Here is a 20818-nt window from a genome sequence, read left to right on the forward strand (position 1 = left end):
TTGCATTGTCATTGATTTATTCTGTCTGTATTTCTCTCTTTCTTCCTCTCCATCATTACCACAGTCTCTGTTCTGGCTCAATATCTATCTATCTCTCTATCTCTCTATCTCTCTATCTATCTATCTATCTATCTATCTATCTATCTATCTATCTATCTATCTATCTATCTATCTATCTATCTCTCTATCTATCTATCTATCTATCTATCTATCTATCTATCTATCTATCTATCTATCTATCTATCTATCTCTCTATCTCTCTATCTCTCTATCTATCTCTCTATCTATCTATCTATCTATCTATCTATCTCTCTATCTATCTATCTATCTATCTATCTATCTATCTATCTATCTATCTATCTCTCTATCTATCTATCTCTCTATCTCTCTATCTATCTATCTATCTATCTATCTATCTATCTATCTATCTATCTATCTATCTATCTATCTATCTATCTATGTGGCACATCTTGCATGATGTTAGGACATGGTGTTAGTCAGTACAGTGTTGAGACTACTCTATATATAATACTGAATGTATTGCATTACAACAGTAATTCAACTGAAATAAGCTTGGGTTGTATTTCTACAAGTCGTAAAATTAATATACATTAAATGAGCATCGTCACTTTATTGAAGGTGCTTGATCGTAATAATTTGGGAAAAACCTGTAAAATTACAGTATTGTTCTACACAGCCTTTAATGGACATTTCTGTAAATGTATTGTTTTGGCACTTTATTTGAATTAGGATATTGCACTTTAAAATTACAGCTCTTGTTTGGAAGCCGTAGCTGCCAGTCATTTACCTTCTTTTTTATGTTTTTTTTATATTGTCGATAACATACTCTGATTGAATGTACATATTACCGATCTAGTTAGAAAACTCAAAGTGAAAGGTTTTTTTGAAGAAATAAATCCTGCTTTAATTTCATTGCAAAGAAAAAGGTTGTGGAAGCTCCATTTCTGTCTGCGACTGATAAAAGTGACATTAAATGCATGCGTCCTCATCCATTGCATTATGTGTAATTTGGTGGTTTGGACATCACCAAGAATTTGCAGACAACAGCTCTGATCATTTTTTAATTCATAAAGCCAAACTGCAAATACTTCCTCTCTAATCTTTTTTCAGGTTACCATGTGATCCTCAAATTTGTTCTTCACAGCAGAGTGCTGAGATCTGGGAAAACTGTCTTTTTTTAAACCAAGGGCATGGAGCATGATAAAGGAGGCGGTGACAGAGGCATGTGGAGGCCACTTGCATTAATAGCCAATCATTTTTAAAATGTTTATATTTTTTCCCATGTGGTGTTGTTTATATCGTTTTTTATTGTTCTGATTTTGTCACGTTGTCTTATGTTGTTTTTAATACGTCTTGAGATGTTTTACTCTCAATGGGACGTTGTAGTAAAGAAAATAAAAAAGGAACCTCCTCAATTGCTGATAGTTACATTTATTTGCTCACCTGTATTTACAATGATGGTAGTTCTGGTTGCACATCTTAGTGATATTAATTTGAGGCTGTGGCAGGGCTGACATTGTTTTCGTGATTCATTGATGATTGGCGGCTGTGACAGATGTGAAATATCACTGCTGCACTTTTTTTTGCATTTTCCCAGTTGTTTAAAATCTTCATGTTGTGAACACTTCAGTTTTGGTTGAAGTGCTGTTGGTGCACTGGGTGGTAGTGATCGACTCTCTATAGAAATCTACCACAAACGATCGTGATTATTAATTCACTGACATTCAGCGTTTGCCGAACTCTCCCATCTCAACGTCTCTCAGTCATTTTCTCCTCTACTTTTGAGACACTCTTAAGCTCTTTACTAGGAGCTATGTAAAGATGCTCTGTGTATAACTTTCATTTCATCTGTACGTGGATAGTTTGAACTTTTAGAGGAAACTCTGAAAAGGTTGAGTCTAAGACTTAACTAGAATTTCTTCACTAGGAGAAACTCATATTAGAAAGCTTTATGAATATAGCCCCAGATATTTAGTTCCCTGTAGCTCTTATGTGCCATCATTCTTATTAAAAAACGCTTCAAAAAAATTCAGGTTTCGAGTTATTTGCAGGTGTTGTTTAACACTGTGTGATGTGGGTGTTAATAAGAAGTGATGTATATGCTCCATGAGAAGTAGAGCCTAAGGCAGATGTTTACACCAGAAAACGTGGGGACTGTGGTGATGCAGGGTCAGTCTGTTGGGGTGTCAAAAAAAGTGGGAGTGAAAGTTAAAAAGGCGTCCTGGGTGAGAGCAGTAAAATGTAACCCACACAACTGTAGGAATACTTTCATAAACATTCCAGTTTATTTATTTAATACAGGGGGTAGACAGTGCCTTTCATTAAGTGAGATTAAATCACATCAAATCCTTCAGCTGCATGTCCCCGGGCCAAAAGCCACCCCCCTCCTGCTTTAAAAATAGACAAATACATTTCAGAAAAGATTTCCTCTTTTGTTGGTGGCGGCTTGACAACCTGTTTTAATGTTCTAGCAGCATGACTCGGATGTCACAGCATGTGGGGAAGAGAGGACATAGAAGGGGATGCTTTTGGACGTTGCCCTTTTCCTGATTCCACACCCACCTCCTCTTCACCAGCTCGCGACATGTTCTGAAGCAGTGCTGCTTTGCACCCGTCGGGGCCGATCACCGGTGACGATGGGTGGAATATGGCACCATGGGAGCAAACGTGACAGCGGAGACATGTTGGACAGAATCTCACTTGTAGTGAAAACACGATGACATCAAGTCCAAAGCAGAAATTACAAAACCCACCCGTGTCATAGTTCAGCTTTGGCAGCAGCGAGGCTAAAACGGGAAAGGAAAGGAGTCTTGAGAAAGATGCAGTTCATAAATTACATTTATTTTGATACAGTATGTTGTTATAGTTATTCCAGATGTTTATCACTTCCTAACCAAAATTGTTTTTTTTTCTTCTAGAAAACAAAGTCTTCAGGAAAACCCTGCACACCTGAAGCACCATAGTTTAGTTTCTTGTCTGTAAAGTCATATATCCTCTCTGCTTACAGTAAACCATACTGTAGAGAAAAACTCCACACTTATCCCTCTTTGCATTTATCTATGTATTCCTTTTTCTCCATGCATAGGTTTCTTACACCTGAAGTCCAGGCAATGTATTTTTCCTCATCTGCAAAGAAAATAAGCGTCTAGATTTGGATGTTCAATTCTTTCCCTTCTACATTTTTTTTCTGGCAATTGTCCAATGAGAAAGAAAATATTTTCACTTATAATACTTTAAGAAAAAAAAAAAAAAAAAGATTAAGAGCTCATTCAACAGACATTTCAAGAACAGGCAAAACATCCATTAGAAGATTCAACCCATGCACATTACGAAAAAAAGAAACGTTTTTTTAGAGTCAGGCTTAAAGCCCTTGAGTTTTTGCTGAAAAACATTAAGGACTTTAGAGTCAGTCTGTGGCGCTTTGTTGGACATCTTTATAGATCTGTATGCGCGTCTGCTAAAAGTTACCATAGGCAGACAGAGTGCTTTCTTGGTATGAAAAACATTGAGTCCATTGGTTTGTACAACCACACTTGAAAAACCATACTGATGACCTTGAGAGAACAAGCGTGAATGAAAGTGTGTGTGAAGAAAAAAACTGAATTTGTTGTCTGTTTGGAACTTCTGCTCTGACTTGCAGTTACAAAACTTGTCTTTGGCAAATGAAATTCACTGATAGTCTTACAGTTATACATTCTGATATAGAAAAGAACAATCCTTTCAAAGTAGGCTGTAACGTAACAGTTGTGCTATTCCTTTAAGGTGCTCTGTGTTGTGTTTCAAACCAGTATGTAAATGTCATAAATAAATAGGAGAAAGGCTAGGCTTATCTCTTTTCAACACCACATGGTGCTTTATTTACTTACACATTTGAACCACAATCTCCATCTGTTACAGCTAATGCAGCTTCTTATCCTCATGCATCATACTGTTCACTAAAAAAAGGACTAACCTGTCAGAATTCATTATTCTCTCTGTGTTTCCTACCATCTCTCATCTGCTTCGTTGAGCTCACTTTTCAACAAATGTGAGCCACACAATAAAAAAAGGTTGTGTATGGCGTTTGTAGCGAGGCAGATCTGCATCATGAAAGGGTTTATGTAAATAAGTCTTACAACCAAACTCCTTAAAGTTCAGTGTGGCAACGGTTAACTGATGTACAAGTGATACACACAGCACCTTAAATCTACATTCTCCTGTCTCACACTCATTCTTTCACTTAAACGTGTGCACAAACACGCACACGCGCGCACACACAAATGACATCAACTCGTCAGTGCTGAGCACAGTTTAAGCATGCGCTAATTCCACTTACAGTATTTCCTGTTAATTACTGTCACAAACTCCCTCATGCAGTTCATTTCTCAGGGATGTGATCGTGACAGAGACGGCGGGAGATGACTCACTTCTCTCTAGCCCTCTTTAAAAGGGAAGGATTTGTAAAACCAATATCTGGGCTTCAACAAATCAAAAAATATATGGTTTGGATATTTGTCTTTTACATGTCTTAGATATTTAAAGGAGCATATTCTAATTCAATTCCTATGCAAAAGAAATTGAGTGTCTTCCCCCCCCCTTTTCTCCTCCTCACAGATCCAGTGAGAGGAGCAGTGCAGGCGTGTACCAAAATAACACAAGGCAGAACAGATTTATAGGAAAAGAAAAGACTGGTTTTTAGTCACATTACAGCATTTCCTCATAGAAGAGCAGGTATGCCTGAGAATTAAGAACCCTGGACTCTGGAACCATCTGAACCGTGGTATCACTGATGTACACCCACTGACCCTGGGGGGCGCTCCCTACGTCCCGCGCAGCTGAAACACACAAATACAATCAGTGTTAATGTCACGGGACAAAGAGACTAATGAAAATAAAGCTGTCTCATACAAACCACAAAAACACTTGAAGACACTACTGGCTTCGCAGGGACTTTGTTTTAAAAGTTATAAACTCAGATATGGTCAACAATGTTGTTTAATATGCAGATAGATAAATAAACTGTCATCTTCACGACAACAAAGCCAACAGATATTTACATGTAACTGTTATATTAAGCTATCCAACAAATAAGATTTATGGAGCCAAACTAGCGAGAGGCATTTGGGTGAGACGTCTACTCCTTTCTTTGAGGCAGAGGGTCACAAGCTGTACTTTAATCAAGCTGGACGTATGCTGCCTGCAGGACTGGGAAATACTGTTTTAAGAGTTAGGACTTTGTTCCAGTACTACTCTGCAGATCTTACAGACAATAACTTATGGGGAAGGGCAAAGCAAAACAAAACTTTTCTCTATAGAACAAACAGATCCTCTTCATGCTTGCTTTTGTCGAAGACGCTTTCAAGGTGAAAGATGCAAAATAACTGAGCACTATTGTTACCAGGAGCCGAACACACAGAAAAGGAAAAGCAAGGAGCCAAACCTTGGCCTGACAGGTTCCTATGGTGCTGTTCTGTTTTCCTCTGAGGAGAGCGCACTTTTACATATGCAGTGTAGTGTCCACCCCGCATTGAGCCGCTGTGCTCAACAATCCCATACAGGCTGTAGAGGACACGCTCAGCCGCTGCCAGATTCTAGCAAAGACAGGAAAGAGAAATGAGGATTGGGCTAAAAAGCTACAGTATGAGGCTTGTGGTCCAAAAAAAAAAAAAAAAAAAAAAAAAAAAACTACTAATATATTCATTGCATACATAACTGAAGCAAATAATCACAGACAAATGTAGATTTTTTTAAAAAGAAAAGTAAAGCTTCACATAAAAGACACTTGAACCTTGCATTCATAAATACATCTGATCTTTTTAATACCGTTATTTAACTTCGAGCTCACAGAATTTTTGGCCATTTCTCTTAAGTATCATGATACCTTGCAGGATGCTGAGCAGAATGGAGCCAGATCCAAGATGAGTGGAAAGTCAACATGGCGGTTCACCTTTCTCAAGTTCATTCCTGCCTTAAAACATAAAAACAGAACCGAGGGACATGAACACTCAAAGACCAGCGCGAGTCGAACACAGACACTGCTAATGACAAACATCAAATGCAAAACCACACTGTCGTCATGGTAACACAAAGAGCTGTAAAAAAGGCCTGGTGTGAATCGGCTCACCTGATGAAAGCGTTTAAGATGTAATGTGATGACAGGAGGCAGCGAGGAGATCAACATCTGCTTCCTCGCGCTGGTGTACATCTTTTCCACTTTCTTGTCTGTGCCAATAACAGCAGCAAAAAAAGAAAACAAGCAAACATTAAAACATGAACTCTGTTTCACTCTTCAAAACCGTTAATTATGACAAACACTCAATATTAATGTTGCTTGAGTTGAGCTTGTTTAGTTCTTTTCTGGTCTTCTGACTACTCAGAGCACTTTTACACACTGATGACAGCAGCTGCTCTGTACAGTGTCCTTCAGTATTAACTAATCCATTCTCAGACTTATGGGCTAGCGTCGCTTACGGACTCTGTACCAAAGGCAGGCTGAAATTGTGTCTGTGCTTTACCTTGTTACAGTTTTGGTTTTTAATATTGTGAATTAAGTACTCACTACTTATAGAGCGTTGGTATCCTGCAGTCTACATTGTATTTGGATGATTCTTGAAAGTGGTTACAGTCATACTAAAAAGTTTTACTCCATGAAAAGTTAGTTTAGAGGGCTGCCTACAAAAACAAGAGTGTAACATTTTAAGGGTTGCATCAGCTTGTAAGGAAATGACCAATTCCCTTACAATAATAAAGGATTATAATGTAATCATTTTGGACAATAGCAATTATTTGCAAGTATGGAAGATTATTTGATCCCAAACTCCTTGGGATTTTTCCGTGTTGTCTCACCTGCTGAGCTGCTCTTTCGCAGCTGCTTTTGTCTGCGTTCAGTGCAGCTCTCACACAGCAGCTTGTTGTTGCCCATTAGCAGCTCCACAGAGGTGAACTGATGAAGGCAAGACTGGATGGAGCACTCCTTGGAGCTGGGCGTGTAACTGTGGGACAACACCTGAAAGGCTCCCTGGTGGTGGTGATGATGGAGGTTATCTCGTGTCTGTGTTTCTCCCAGCTCCTCCTGAGAACAGTGAGTGGAAGGAGAGCAGTCGCCAGAAGAGAACCCCAGGTTGACTTTAGTCACTGCAGTAACGAGCTGCTCGACAGCGCCGCCTTGCCTCGTGGACGACGGTAAAGATGGAGAGGAGGAAGAGACGGGCGTGGGAGATGGACTGAGAGTGGACATGTGGCCGTGGCCTGAGGAGGAGACGCGTGGGGCCCACTCGCTCTCTGAGGCCTCACTATCAGCATCATTACTGCTGTCCTGCGCACCAGAGTCTCTTTCACTGCCGTCCGAGAGGCTGCCCGCCACAGCCATCTTGCAAACTGAGACACCACGAGCTAATCCACCAGCTAACCCCTCCTCCTCCGCCCGCTCCACACTGCAGCCTGCTCCCTTCTCTTCCACAGAGCTTGAGGACCTCCTGCTCTGCTGCTTCTGGGAGAAAAATAACAGACACACATAAGACCCGTTAAGAGAGGAAGGTTTCCAGTTTTTCATATTGGCCTAGAGTTACAAAAAATGACAGGGCTCCCAATGAAATGTTTTACACAGCTCAAATTAACAAACCTGGCTAACACTTTCAATATACATTAAAACAAAAAAACATTTTAAATGTGGGGGACTCACATAGTTCACATATGCAACTGTACCTGTCCACTCAGCTTCCTATTGTTTCTGTTGACAGGATGGGTAGCAGAAAGAACCTGGTCGCTGTGAGTCATGTGGATGTCCTGCTCCCGGCTGCTCTTCCCCAGTCTGCCAGGGTTGGATGGTTTCGATATCTGAGCAGAAAAAAAATAAAAAAAATAAAAATCATACTTTATTCATTTTTAATTGAAATGAAAAACAAAATAATAATCTTCAGGTAAAGTTTTTCTACGCAGAGCTGTAAAATGTTCAAATACACATTTTTTGAGGATATGATGTTGCTTTCTTCTTCAGTTCTGTTTACTGTGTGTGAGTTATAATCATCACCCTTCATGAAATATAGACATAGCTCACCCTCTCCTCTATGATGGGTAAAGAAATGTCTATGAAAGCCTCCTTCACTGTGGAGATCTGTAAGAGAGATCACATGTTCATCAGCACATACATTCATATACATTAGACTCATCCAATCTAACTCTGATAAGATGCATACTGAAAGTTTTTTGTTTTTCCCATTTAAAGACTTTATAAACGGTGATCTCCAACTGGAAAATGGATTTTTGAGAAAAGCTGAAATTTGAAGGTTAAATCTTTATTTAAAAACCTTTTTTATTTTGCCTTATCTGTGGAAAATACACCTCATGTCGAGCTGACTTCATGACACAAACTTTAGATTTCCGCCAACCCAAGTTGGAAGCTTAAGGGTCACATGATTTCTGGAAGTTTATGGTTATGGTTTGAAACTCTGAACACAAGATACCATGGACCCGGGGTTTTAACTTTTAAAATGTCCCTGGTTAGAGTTGATTCACACACTGATCATAAAGCTGAAAAGTACAGGAAGATTTGCTGCATTATCAAATGGTAAAGGTCTTGTACAGAAATAAATTGATTCAACTAAATTCCAAATGACTCATCACCACCTACTATCCACCTTCAACACTTTCAAAGCCTTTTTGGTTTGGAATGAAGTTATATTCATCTAATAGTTACACACCCGCTGCTCTATACAGTATCTACAAGGAGATTCTTTATTTGAAGGGAAACATGTTCCATGGATATAACCGTCTGCCACATTATGACTGAGGGACACTGCCTCAGTTTCTAGAAATCTGTTGGGCTTCCTGCCATACTTGTTTAGACCACCAGCAGACAAAAGAAAAGTTTCAACACAGAGGTTCACTGGATTACACAGTGTGTTGCTCAAAGCAAACAACATAATGTGAGTTTGGATGAAGAGCTTGTGAACTGTTGTTCCTTTTACACTCACATGCTCACACTCTTCACACATTATTGTGCTGGTCAGCTCTCCTACGAAGATGCGGTCCACAAAGTTCATCCTCACACCCTCCTTTCCGTATGCTGGGAGAAAAGGGAAACCGTTTTCACGATAAAGCTTTGAAGCGTCAGTCGAATCTGCAGCCTGCTTTGCCAGATGAGTCACTTAGCTGTACTTCCATTAACCACCACAAGATGGGACTATTGATCTTAGCCATCTATAAACCGCAATCAACGTATGAACCTTTGACTTGACGTTTGGTGTCCTCGTCTGCTGTCTTCTCTGTGGGATTATTGAAAGCCTTCAAAATTCCTGCTTTCACTCTCTAGAAACAATAAACACACAATTACACAACAATACAAACAATGTGTGATAACCCTGGATGCACACTGAATGCGTCACATTTAAATGAACTCAAGGCTTTTTGTCTTGAATTCTCTCTATTATATCCATTAGTGACATATCAAAATCTAGCCAACAGCTCAGTTTGACAGGTTTACCTATTACAAGCATCATTAGTGTAAAATAATTATTGTGCTTGTCTAAAAATGTTAACATTTAAATGTCTTAATGAACTGTGCATGTTTGTGTGTGTGTCTAAGATCTCCATGGGCTCCCCTTATTGAAGGTGACATGGTCAGTGAGTGTGTTGGTGAGGGAGCTGTGAAGAGGCACAGCCACAGTGAAGCACCAATCAATAGATAATTGGCCGTGGTCTATGTCTGCGGCCGAGACCAGTCAGCCCCCATTGTCCCGGGACCCACGCACTGGACTGGCTATTTAGGTCAAAAAGTCCTGTTAATCCCTGCCTGGCCAGTCTGCATCCCACTCAGTCGGCACAGTCAAACCAGAATGGGGCCCTCCTACTAATTAATTACCAGTAACCCCCCAACTCTCCCTCCCTCCCAAATGTAACAGCGTGCACGGTCCCACACAGGACGGGCAGTGGGGAGGGGTAGATAGGGGGTGTAGAGGGTTGCTGGTAAAAGGGTGCAGGGGTGGAAACTAAAGTGAAGATGGGGCAAAGAAGGACAGTCCATGCCCTGAGAGAGTAATACCTACCGTCTCAGCTAATTGGTGATAATTGAGTGGAGCCAAATTAGCATATTCAGATCCCTGATACTAATGGCCGATAAACACAAACACTTAGGGCCTCTAAAAGGTTGGCGGCAGCCTCTGCGGAGACACCAGTTTTCCTCAGTAATTCGTACGAAATTCAACCGACGTACTCTACGACAGAATGTCGCACTTGCATCATTATAGTATTTAGAGGCAACTCAAATGTGTCTTTTCAAACTGGACAAGTTCATCCAGGTAAACTAGGTGTAGAAGCAAGGGGGGGGAAAATCTGTCTTATGTTCATCCTGTGTTTGAAAAAGGAATTATTACTACACTTCGAACACAAATTCTATCTTTAAGAAAAAATAGCAACTGGTTAAATGTTCAAAATTATTTTAAACAATCTACAATGCTAGCTAAAATACCACTGTATCTGTGAAGGTTCTCTGTGGTTTAAATGAGTTTCAGAGTGAATGAATACCCCCCCCCCCTTTATATCCCTGATTGGATTGGGAGATTGGCTGATGAGTGTGTGTGTGTGTGTGTGTTTAAAGGAGGGGGCCATGGGTGACCCCAAAGCACAATGGGACGGCCCTGGAGCTCATTCAGCAGCTGTGGGTTTCCCAAGAACACACAATGATGCCGGCCGTGCCACTTGCAAGTCCCCTAAGTGGCACAACTGTCAGTGTTCACAAGTTTGAATGGGAGTAGGGGAACTGAGCCTGCGGCTCCGTCCCAGCTCTGTGGCTGACCGCTAAACACACCCGCTAACTTCTCCTCCTTGGTTCATGTAGCCACTGGTGGGGCCACGGGGGGCAGCTTAGCGCTGCAAAGGGCTGCTGTGGGGTCTCCTAATTGCCCCAGCAAAAGGGTTGGGGGAACTTCACTGCCAAAAATATGGCACCATAAGATTAAAACACAAAGGTGGAAAAACAAGTAGAGGGGAATGGGTGCACAGCCAACCTAAAAACAGACCGCTGAGTGTCTGAAATAAAGACTGACGGATGTTAATGAAAAGTAAGATCTCTATCAAACCGAATAAGGAAACATTCTGAACAAATTGAGGGTTAATGAGGCCCAGTGACAGAAAAGACTTTCACCACTGTCAGTGGTAAGTAGAGCTAAATGTTATTTTAAACATACTCATGTTTCAGCTCGGGGATGTTTACGAGGTTGAATGTTTTTCATTTTTGGAGAATCTTGGGCATTTTTTAACTATCCAGAGAGCAAGCTGCCTAAGAGGCTGATGAGAAGAGAAAGACGATGGTTTGTTAGCACTGCAATACCTACACATTGAATTCCTCCACTTTTGGCTAAATCTGACTGAGCTCATATTCATGGTGTCCTTACATAGTACACATTTTCTTCTGCCAAATCCTCAAAAGCCTTTCGTAAAGAAAAGTCATTAAACACAAGCATAAGGCGTACTTTGTGCCAAGTGAATGACTTTTTTTTTTGACACTTTGAACGAGCATAACAAAAGATCATCAGCTCGATGTTCTCGATGATTTCAAACGTGAATAAACATAAGCTTACTTTAGTTTCCTCAACTCGTATGGAGTCCAGTAAGTAGTGCAGGAGCTCCTGGCTGTCTTGTTGTTGGTAGCCTTTGAAGCGTGGAGCCCTGAAAAAATAAGGTAAATACAATATCACATATATTCTTGACTGTGCACTCAGAGACAAATCACAAGAATCAATCAGCCACCTTTGCTGTATTCATGAATACATGTATTTGCATTTTGTTGGTGGTGATGAGTTCTGGACAGAAATCACAGAGCTGTTAAGAGTGGAGGCTCTTCTTGGGTCCGTCCCCTGGCCATCTACTGTACGATGAGGCAGATGTGAGGACAGATGCCAGGGGCAGATGGGCAGCCGAGATTAGAGCCACTAACAACCTGTTGGGCCGAGCCAGCCACACAACCACAGGACAGGTTGGTCTGACGGGCACAGCCCACGCTGAGAGGCCAAATTCTGGTTTAGCATCAGTCGAATGATGAGGATGTTTAGGAGGTTGAGGAGCTGGGTAGGATGGGAAGCCGTTCAGTGGAGTTCCATCACTGGTACCCGGAGTTTAAAGCAGAAGTTTTAGTCTCCAAGTCATTAAAGAATTCCTGTCATTTTGAAAAGGCAGACATCTGTGGGAAATTACCTGACTTTCAGGAGACACCAAATGAACAGAGGTGTCAGAGAGCCACAGGAGGGCATCCTCTTTCTCAGACAGCACCATACGAATGTAAATGTTATTTCATTATCACAGAGTCACTGTCTCCAGAAAACAGGATACAGGAACTTCAAAGAAATGTAAAGATCACCATTTGTTAACTATAAGGTCACCTCCCCTCTCTCTCTGTATTGCATAAAAGGATTTGTAATGTGAAGGTTCGGCAGAAGCTGCTCTGGCCTCCTCTCCGTGCTGCACGTTTTATTAAAGAGATCTGATTCAAGCGCCGAAGTGAAGTTCTTCTGAGAATTAGCAACTCTCCACCTCGCAAAGGAGAATTTCCACGACACATCACGCACTCCTCGATTAGAAAAAGCATTTTTAAAAACAACATGTGGCCACTGAGTGTTGTGGACAAATGTTCACGGTGTTTATAATCCTACTTACTGAACATTTTCACTCAAGTCAGCCTTCTGACATAAACCGACCAGTAACCAAAAAAAAATGGATGCCAACGCTGAGAAGAGATAGCCAACCACCAGTCCTCCACATAGGTCATTAGCAGGAGGTCTGGATGAGCCTGATGTCACCACTCTCCACCGGCCATTCTGTGGCTCATATGCCCGTACATGCAGACGAATGGGGAAGGGCGGGGTGAGGATGGTCGAGAGCACGTGTCATTTATCAGCAGACCTTAGAGACTAACAGCATGTGAAGGAGTGCTCCATTTTTGTTCAATTAACTAGTGTGCCCAAGAGAAAACATAAACTACAAGAGAGGAGGAGACAAAGTGCGACAAAAAAACCCCAGACATACACAGAGCAGTAGAGAGAAACAACCGAAGAGCTTGGTTGGGATCAGTGGGGAAGAGGAGGTCTGTAAGCTCGTCCCAGTGGAGAGAGGCAGAAGGGCCCTGTAGCACTTCTCTCAATCTGGCCAATGCAAACAGCTGCGGAGCTAACACAATTAATCGCCGGATGAGTTAGTACCAGACACAAGGCCACACAAGCTCCACCCTCCCACAGAAAAAAAAAATGTATGAGCCGCACAGTGCAGTGCAATGCGCACACACACACACACACACACACACACACACACACACACACACACACACACACACACACACACACACACACACACACACACACACACACACACACACACACACACACACACACACACACACACACACACACACACACACACACACACACACACACACACACACACACACACACACACACACACACACACACACACACACACACACACACACACACACGCGTTTTACTCAATGATAACAGAATGAATCCATTTTAAAGGGTTGTACTAACACTAAACAGTCGTAATGCTTGAGCAGCAAACAGTGTGTGGTCCTCCTGACCACATCCACTTAGCCCAGCCTCCGAACTAATAGTGATACAAGTGAATAAAAAATTCAAAAATAAAATCTTAGTAAGATTGGATGGACATGAAGATATTAAAAAGAAGGAAATTAAAAAATCTGCATGGTCTAATTTCATCCTGTGAAAAAATTCTGGCTCGTATATTGCTGATTAACAAAAAATTCAATAATAAAAAAATAAAGCCATAATTTTCTGTAGTTAGCTGTTACAGCCTCCGTGTGTCTCTAGTTTTATTGTGATGCACACCATTTCTTTTCCCATCACCACAACAGAGGGTATGATCGATCATACTGTGGGTCTCGGATGTTAAGTTCTGCTATGCAATAGATATGGTTGACAATGGATATCGTCTTCTGGGGATGAAGATAAGAATCTGCCCTTTTCGATTTGTTTTAATGAAAAGTGCTATAAATAAAATGTATGTTTTTTAATTGACCTGAATTTTTTGGTCCCAATTATTCAATTTTCATGTTTTGTATTTTGTAGAGCTAAACCAGAGTGAAGTGCTTCAAATCATCAGATTTGAGGTTGAGATCATCAGACGGCGGTTCTTGCTCGTCATGTGTTCACAAACTGTAATTCTTTTTCCACATCTATGAATTTCTGCTTTTTTAGTCAATCCGAAAGAGGTCTTCCTTCAGTGCAGACCTGCACGCTGTCCTGCCTGTGTGTGTGTTACTGTAGCTCTGTGTATGTGCTTTGTATGGCTGAGCACAAGATAGAATCCATTGTTGTTCTTTGCCGTTTCCATAATGATGCACGGCTTTTCATAAAGGCTTTGGAACAATATTTGAAAGCTGTGGGTATGTAGACATTTATAAACCAAATAGGTAGAGAAGCTTTTCGTTTTTCTGTGGCACAAGAGAATATCCATCCATCCTTACAAAAATGGATCAGTCCTTGAGAGAAACAGGTGCAGCTGAATGCGTCTCAGTGGCTTTTTTGTCCACTTTGTGGATTAAACATGCAGTGTTCAATGTTATCCATCCCAATAGACTGATCATGGTGTGGTATTATTACCACATTTTTTTTCATTTTCATAATCACACTTTAATCATCATCACAAAATCAACCTGCACAATCGACAGAATGTGAAAGACTGGTACTTTAACATAAAATGTTTCATTTTATGAATTGCTTTTCAAACGTTCACTTTCATATCCACATAAAAACATTTGAACCATTAAATATTGCCATGAGTAAATGGTCCATCCATTCCACCATTTGGCCAACAAGAAGAAGCTAGCTAGCAAGCAGCTCATCTAAGATTAGCTGGAATCAGTTTGCCTGACACTGTTTTCTGGCTGAAAGAGGACATGAGGGGAGAAAATGTGGTTGAGTAAGGACTTGACGTAACAAGAAGAGCTGTTCTGCTAACAGTGAATCAATTCACATTTTTCATAAAGTGCTGAATCATAACAGAAGCTATCACAGGGAACTTTAAAAAACGAGTAGAGACACAACATGAGCCCACATTTGTTGCAAAAACAGGCAGAAAAAGGGAGCAGCAATAGATGTGAACAGCCATCTGTCCCAGCAAACGTGGGATATCAAGAGAAAAAGAAATAAAGAGATGGATAGATATAAATAAAAAGAGAAAAGCTTGGTTGTAAAGTTACTGAGCAGTCCTGAACAATGAAAACATGTCTAAAAGTAGAAAGCCTTTAAGTGCCACTACCCGCACTAACTATTTATTTTAATCTAATTAATGTGTCATGGCAATATTTATGTTCTTTAACATCCTAGTTTTTCCTCCTATTATTAAAGCCCTAATTAAACAAACATTCCTGCATCCCTGATTACTTGATCGTTGCACTAATGTATTTGTTGCGTCTTACTCGCCTTGGTACAAGCTGGGACGCTCACTGACACCAGACTGACAGTGTGATGCTGACCATCCCACCAAGCTCAGCTTGGCACTGTTCCAGAACTTTTCTGGGCTTGTAGGAGGAGGAACAGGAAGGCTACGGGCCACATGCATAGTTAGTAACGAACAAACAAACATTCATGGAAAACTAGGCTCGATACAGATCTAGAGTTGCTTTTAAACACTCAGAGTGGCCTTAAATGTTAGCCCGAGAAACTTATTAACCTCCCTGACAACACAAGCACACAGAGAAATATGGTGAAAGGAAATGGAAAAACACTCAGTCAAGGGCAGACCAAAACCTTGTTGAGTGACAAGAGCTTGCAGTGACAGGTAAGAATAAAGAGCAGTATTCACAGAGTCAAAGGTCACTTAAATGACCCAGTCAACAGGACAAGTTCTTAGCCCTGTTCATTCAGCTATAAGCTTTAGCCCTGCCTGAATGTGGAGGAGCTGCCGAGTTCAGAGCTCAGGCTAGATAAGGAAACTAGTGCAATCATGTCACTTTGTGAAACTAGAGATTATTCCTTTGACGCTTGTTCTGTTAACTTTTAATTTGATAATATTCTTTAGTTTATAATTTTTTTTTTTTTTTTTTATTAAATTATATCTTTATTTCGAATGGACAGAAAATGACCACACATCAAGCATACATATCAACAAAGGTAATGACAGATGTCCATCCGGTTTTTGTTTTAAAGTACAATAGAAAAGGGAAGAACAAAAAAAAAGAAGAAGAGAGAAAACATGAAACCAAGAACAGAAACCAGGTGAGGGGGGTCACCCGCCGCCGCCATCAAAAAGAGAGACATCGAAAGACATTCACGGAAATAAACATAAGATAGTGATACCAGTGATATTAGAAAAAGTCTGCTCTCTCGGGGGTAATAAAGACAATCCAGTTATTCCAGATCCGATAGAATTTGTCCCTTTGAATTTTTAGTTGATAGGATAGTTTTTCCATCTTAAATATTTCAAGAGTTACTCCAAACCAGTCCTTAATAGAAGGTAGAGTCGGACTCAACCATCTTCTCGTAATCGTTTTTTTGCTTGCCACCAAAAGTAACTATAATAGTTTTATTTCACTCCTGCGTTCCAAAAAAGAGACGCGACCCAGATACAGGACCTCGAAGCTCAGAGGGACTTGAGTGTTAAAAACCTTACTTAGAGATGTCTGAATACCCCTCCAGAAGACACCTAGTTTGGGACAATCCCAAAAGATGTGGTAATGATTAGCCACAGTCGAGCCACATTGTCTCCAGCATGGCACATGTTCCCCTTTATACCTCTCCTGATGTGGTGTCCTGAAAAACCTAATAATATTTTTCCAACAATGTTCCCTCCAGCTCATGGAGCTGGATGTTGACCACTGAAAGGACCATATATCGCCCCACGCCTCCTCAGATATCTGGGTCCCAGATTCTCTTTCCCATTTACCTTTAATGTAAAAAGTATTCTTATTACCAGCATGGGATAGAGCAGTATAGAGCTTTGAAATCGAGTTAGAAGGGGTCATGGTTAATGCATTCTTTACAATGTGAAAAAATTCTGATTCAACAGCTGAGAGGTTGACCAATTTACATTCATGGACAATATATGATCGTAACTGCAGGTATCTGTGGAAATCGTTCTGCGACAGGCCATGTTTGTCCTTCAGGGTCTCGAAGCTGTGCACAGTGTTTTCCTGAGTGAGTGAAAGGAGAGTAGTGAGACCATGGACCGACCATGATTTAAAGCTAGAGTCGTGTCTGTTAGGGAGAAAATCTGAATCATGCGCGAACCATCTGAAAGATCTCAACATTTTATATATATCACAAGTATTTATCACTTTCTGCCAGACTTGAAGAGTATGATTCACCCAAGGATTCCCCAATCCTTCCAAGCGAGCCATAAGACCCTTATCCGCTATCACTGCTTGGATGGGAAACTGTTTAGATAGGCTGGACTCCAGTTCCTTCCATCTAGCTATATATGTGTCATCACACCAGTATAGGAGGGGAGCTATTTGTGAAGCATAATAATAATTCCTTAGACAGGGGAGACCTAACCCTCCACTTTCCTTGGCCAGTTGAAGGGTGGTATATTTAATCCTTGGTTTCCGGCCCTGCCAGACAAATCTGGAGATCCATTTGTCCCACTCACTGAATTGATTATCAGACACCTCCACAGGCAAGTTCCTAAAAAGGTAAAGTAAACGGGGGAGCACATTCATCTTAACTGCACTTATCCTAGAGCTAAGGCTCAAAAAAGGGACCAAGTTCCATCTGTGTAAATCTGCTTTTATACTTGAGGATATTGGCTCATAGTTTGCCCGGAAGAGCACTGAAAGGTCTCGTGTCAGGTGGACACCCAAATACTTAATACTCTCGTTTTCCCAGTTTACTTTAAATTTCTCACGTAAATTCGCAGAGGCCACATAGTTAAGAGTCATCACCTGAGTTTTTAAAATGTTAACTTTATAGCCAGATAACCTGCCAAAATCAGTCAAAGTAGACATCAATTCTGTGAATGACTTCTCCGGTTCCCCCAGACAGACCAACACATCATCCGCAAACATTGCTATGTTTATGCTCTATTCCTGACATAGTAATGCCCTTGATATTTCGGTTTTGTCTAATTAATTGGCCTAGTGTTTCAATAAATAAATCAAAGAGGAGTGGCGAGATTGCGCACCCCTGCCTGCATCCCCGATTCAGAGCAAAAGCTCCAGAAAGATCACCATTTACCTTGATGCGGGCCGAGGGTCTGTCATATAACGCCTGGATTACTTTAATAAACTTCACCTGAAAACCAAACTTCCCCAGTACCTTATACAAAAAAGCCCATCTAACAGAGTCGAAAGCCTTTTCGGCATCCAGACTCCCTATAATTGATTGAGGCCCCTCTATATGAATTTGACTTAAAATGTGTAGTACTCTCCTAATATTGTCTGACGTCTGTCTCTGATGAATAAAACCAGTCTGGTCCAAATCGATGAGAACAGGCAGCAGCTTCTCCAGTCTGCGGGCAAAAACAGAGGTGAACAGTTTATAATCCAAATTGAGGACACTAATTGGCCGGTAATTCCCACATTCTCGCCTATCTTTACCCTCCTTAGGGATAACAGAGATCGTTGCCTCCCTCCAGGAGGGTGGGATTTCTCCCTCCTGAAGGATGTGATTAAACGCTCTAGTAAGTAATAGTGGGACTAGTTCTAACCTCAAGCAGCGGTACCATTGAGCATTATACCCATCTGGCCCAACTGCCTTCCCCAACTTCAGTCTGGTGATAGCAGCGTTAATTTCCTCAGCTGAGATTGGTTTTATTAAATTCTCATTCTGAGATTCTGAGAGTGAAGGTAAATCAAGGGAGCTAAGAAAGGTATCAATGCAATGTTCCTCAGAGGCACTAGGTTGTGAGTACAGATCCCTGAAGAAAACCTCAAAACATTCCTGGATCTTTTCCAATTTAGTTTCCATGACATTAGTTTTAGGATTCCTGATTTTGTGTATTGTACTTTCCTCCTGTTGTTTACGTAGTTTGTACGCCAGATATTTTGCTGATTTCCCTCCTATCTCATAATATTTTTGTCTCAGGAAGGTTAAGTTCTTCTGGGCCTCCTGTGTGTAAATATCATTAATTTCACCCTGTAATTTCCTAATCTCCTGCTTAATAGCGGTGCTTGGGTTGTCAACATCTGCTTGTTGCTTCAGCTTTAAATTTGACTGAAGCTCAGCTAGTTTTTGCCCTTTGATTCTCTTCAGGTAGGAGGTAGTGGAGATCAATTTACCCCTCATTACAGCTTTAAGCGTATCCCATAGTATAGTCGGTGACACCTCCCCTGTGTCGTTAATTTCTAAAACCTCTTTAATGTCTTCCTTTATTTTAGATACTATGGCAGGGTCATTGAGTATATGCGAGTTGAGTTTCCACAGAGTATTTCGATTTTTCCTTGCCACCTGCAGAGAGACATATGGGGCTATGATCAGAGAGATCCCTTGTTAGTATGTCACAGTCTCTAATCCTAAATCTATCCACAGTAAACATAAAAAAGTAATCCAGTCTAGCATAGACTTTAAATGAGCTTGAATAGTGTGTGTATCCTTTGATAGATGGGTACCGCTCTCTCCATACGTCTATTATAGTTTATAAAAATTATATGTCCCTTTCAATTGGCAACAGAAATTCCAGAGTGTAAGTTTATATCTGTTGTTCCTTTCAACCTTTTTTAAAAAAAAAAAAGAACTAATATTAACGTTGTTAGATGAGATAAAAAAATATAAATTGTAAAAAAAAGTGTAAATGTTTATCAAATCTTAATATAGGCTTTGATAAAGTTCACTTGTGGTATCAGTGCAGCATGTGGGTAGGGGTTACTGAGGCCTGAAGTCATGTCTCTCTAATCAAATTCATGTCAGTGGAATAGATCAGCCATACTTGAAACTAGTCACGCATGAGTTCATAACGTTGTGTTCAATGCCTGCTGTCTGAAGCCATAATTGCCTGCATTTGTGCTGCAGACTGAGGTGGTACCAGGTGAGGTGGCACAGAGTCATACAAGCACATTGGAGGCCTCTCTGATGGCAGTTAGGTACCAGAATAGCTGTCAAAGCAGCACCAGAGATGTAGCCAGTCATCCAGTGTCAAATGCCCTGGTCACCCACCTGCACTACTAAACAGTACAACACTCCCCACTCTCTCTCTCACACACACACAGTGTGGACCCAACCAGCAGTGTACCATGCACAAACAAAAACTCAGCCAACCAAACATTCACACTGTACATAAAAGAGGAAAAAACAAGAGTCCAGCTCACAAATGTGGGGCTGTTTCTGCCTGTCACAAAGCCTGTTAGGCCTGTTAGGCCCTGCTCTGGATCAAATATGACACAGGTGGCCCTGCAGTGTAGCAAGTAGCAGAAGACTATATTTAGTTATCTGCAAGTTGTTCGTCCTGCATCCAGCTATGCAGCCATGTAGATTAAAGTTTGTATTTTGTGTTTAACTTCATCATATTTGTAATATCATGGTTTGTTTAGAGGTTGTGATTGGTACGCACTTTCGCTACTTTTGAATGTCAATGGGCTGATTTTCTTCGCCGTATACAGACTTTTAATATTTCCGTTGTGACCAGAAAAGCAACTGTGTTCTGACGTTCTGAGATGACCAATTACAGTCCTTGCGGTTGGCGTTGACGCAACGCATAGGATTTTTTTTTAGTTGCGCGTAGGGGTCCATGTCAACCGCTTAGCTACGGTGTCAACACAACGCAGAAGTACTAATTAGGCTTTAGGGTCAGGGAAGCCAGATGACCAAAAGATCTGAGGTGTAAATTGGGTTTAGTTGATTCAAATGGACACCTTCAC

At 40.9% G+C, this 20818-nt stretch overlaps 1 protein-coding gene across 1 annotated transcript in view; it reads right to left on the bottom strand.

Annotated features, from left to right (window-relative positions):
* Nucleotides 1-2284: 2284 nt before the first annotated feature.
* usp45 (ubiquitin specific peptidase 45) overlaps nt 2285-20818 on the bottom strand; it is a 39040-nt gene continuing 20506 nt past the window's right edge. The window contains exons 9-18 of the mRNA XM_079344005.1: nt 11577-11664; nt 9225-9306; nt 8973-9064; nt 8057-8113; nt 7705-7836; nt 6847-7489; nt 6125-6222; nt 5882-5968; nt 5441-5591; nt 2285-4835 (exon numbers count right to left, since the gene is read on the bottom strand). Of these exons, the coding sequence (XP_079200131.1) occupies nt 4705-4835; nt 5441-5591; nt 5882-5968; nt 6125-6222; nt 6847-7489; nt 7705-7836; nt 8057-8113; nt 8973-9064; nt 9225-9306; nt 11577-11664 (1561 nt within the window). The 3' untranslated portion in view covers nt 2285-4704. The remainder of the gene's footprint in view (nt 4836-5440; nt 5592-5881; nt 5969-6124; nt 6223-6846; nt 7490-7704; nt 7837-8056; nt 8114-8972; nt 9065-9224; nt 9307-11576; nt 11665-20818) is intronic.

The sequence above is a fragment of the Symphodus melops genome (assembly GCF_947650265.1).
Source record: "Symphodus melops genome assembly, chromosome: 5".
Classification (NCBI taxonomy): domain Eukaryota; kingdom Metazoa; phylum Chordata; class Actinopteri; order Labriformes; family Labridae; genus Symphodus; species Symphodus melops.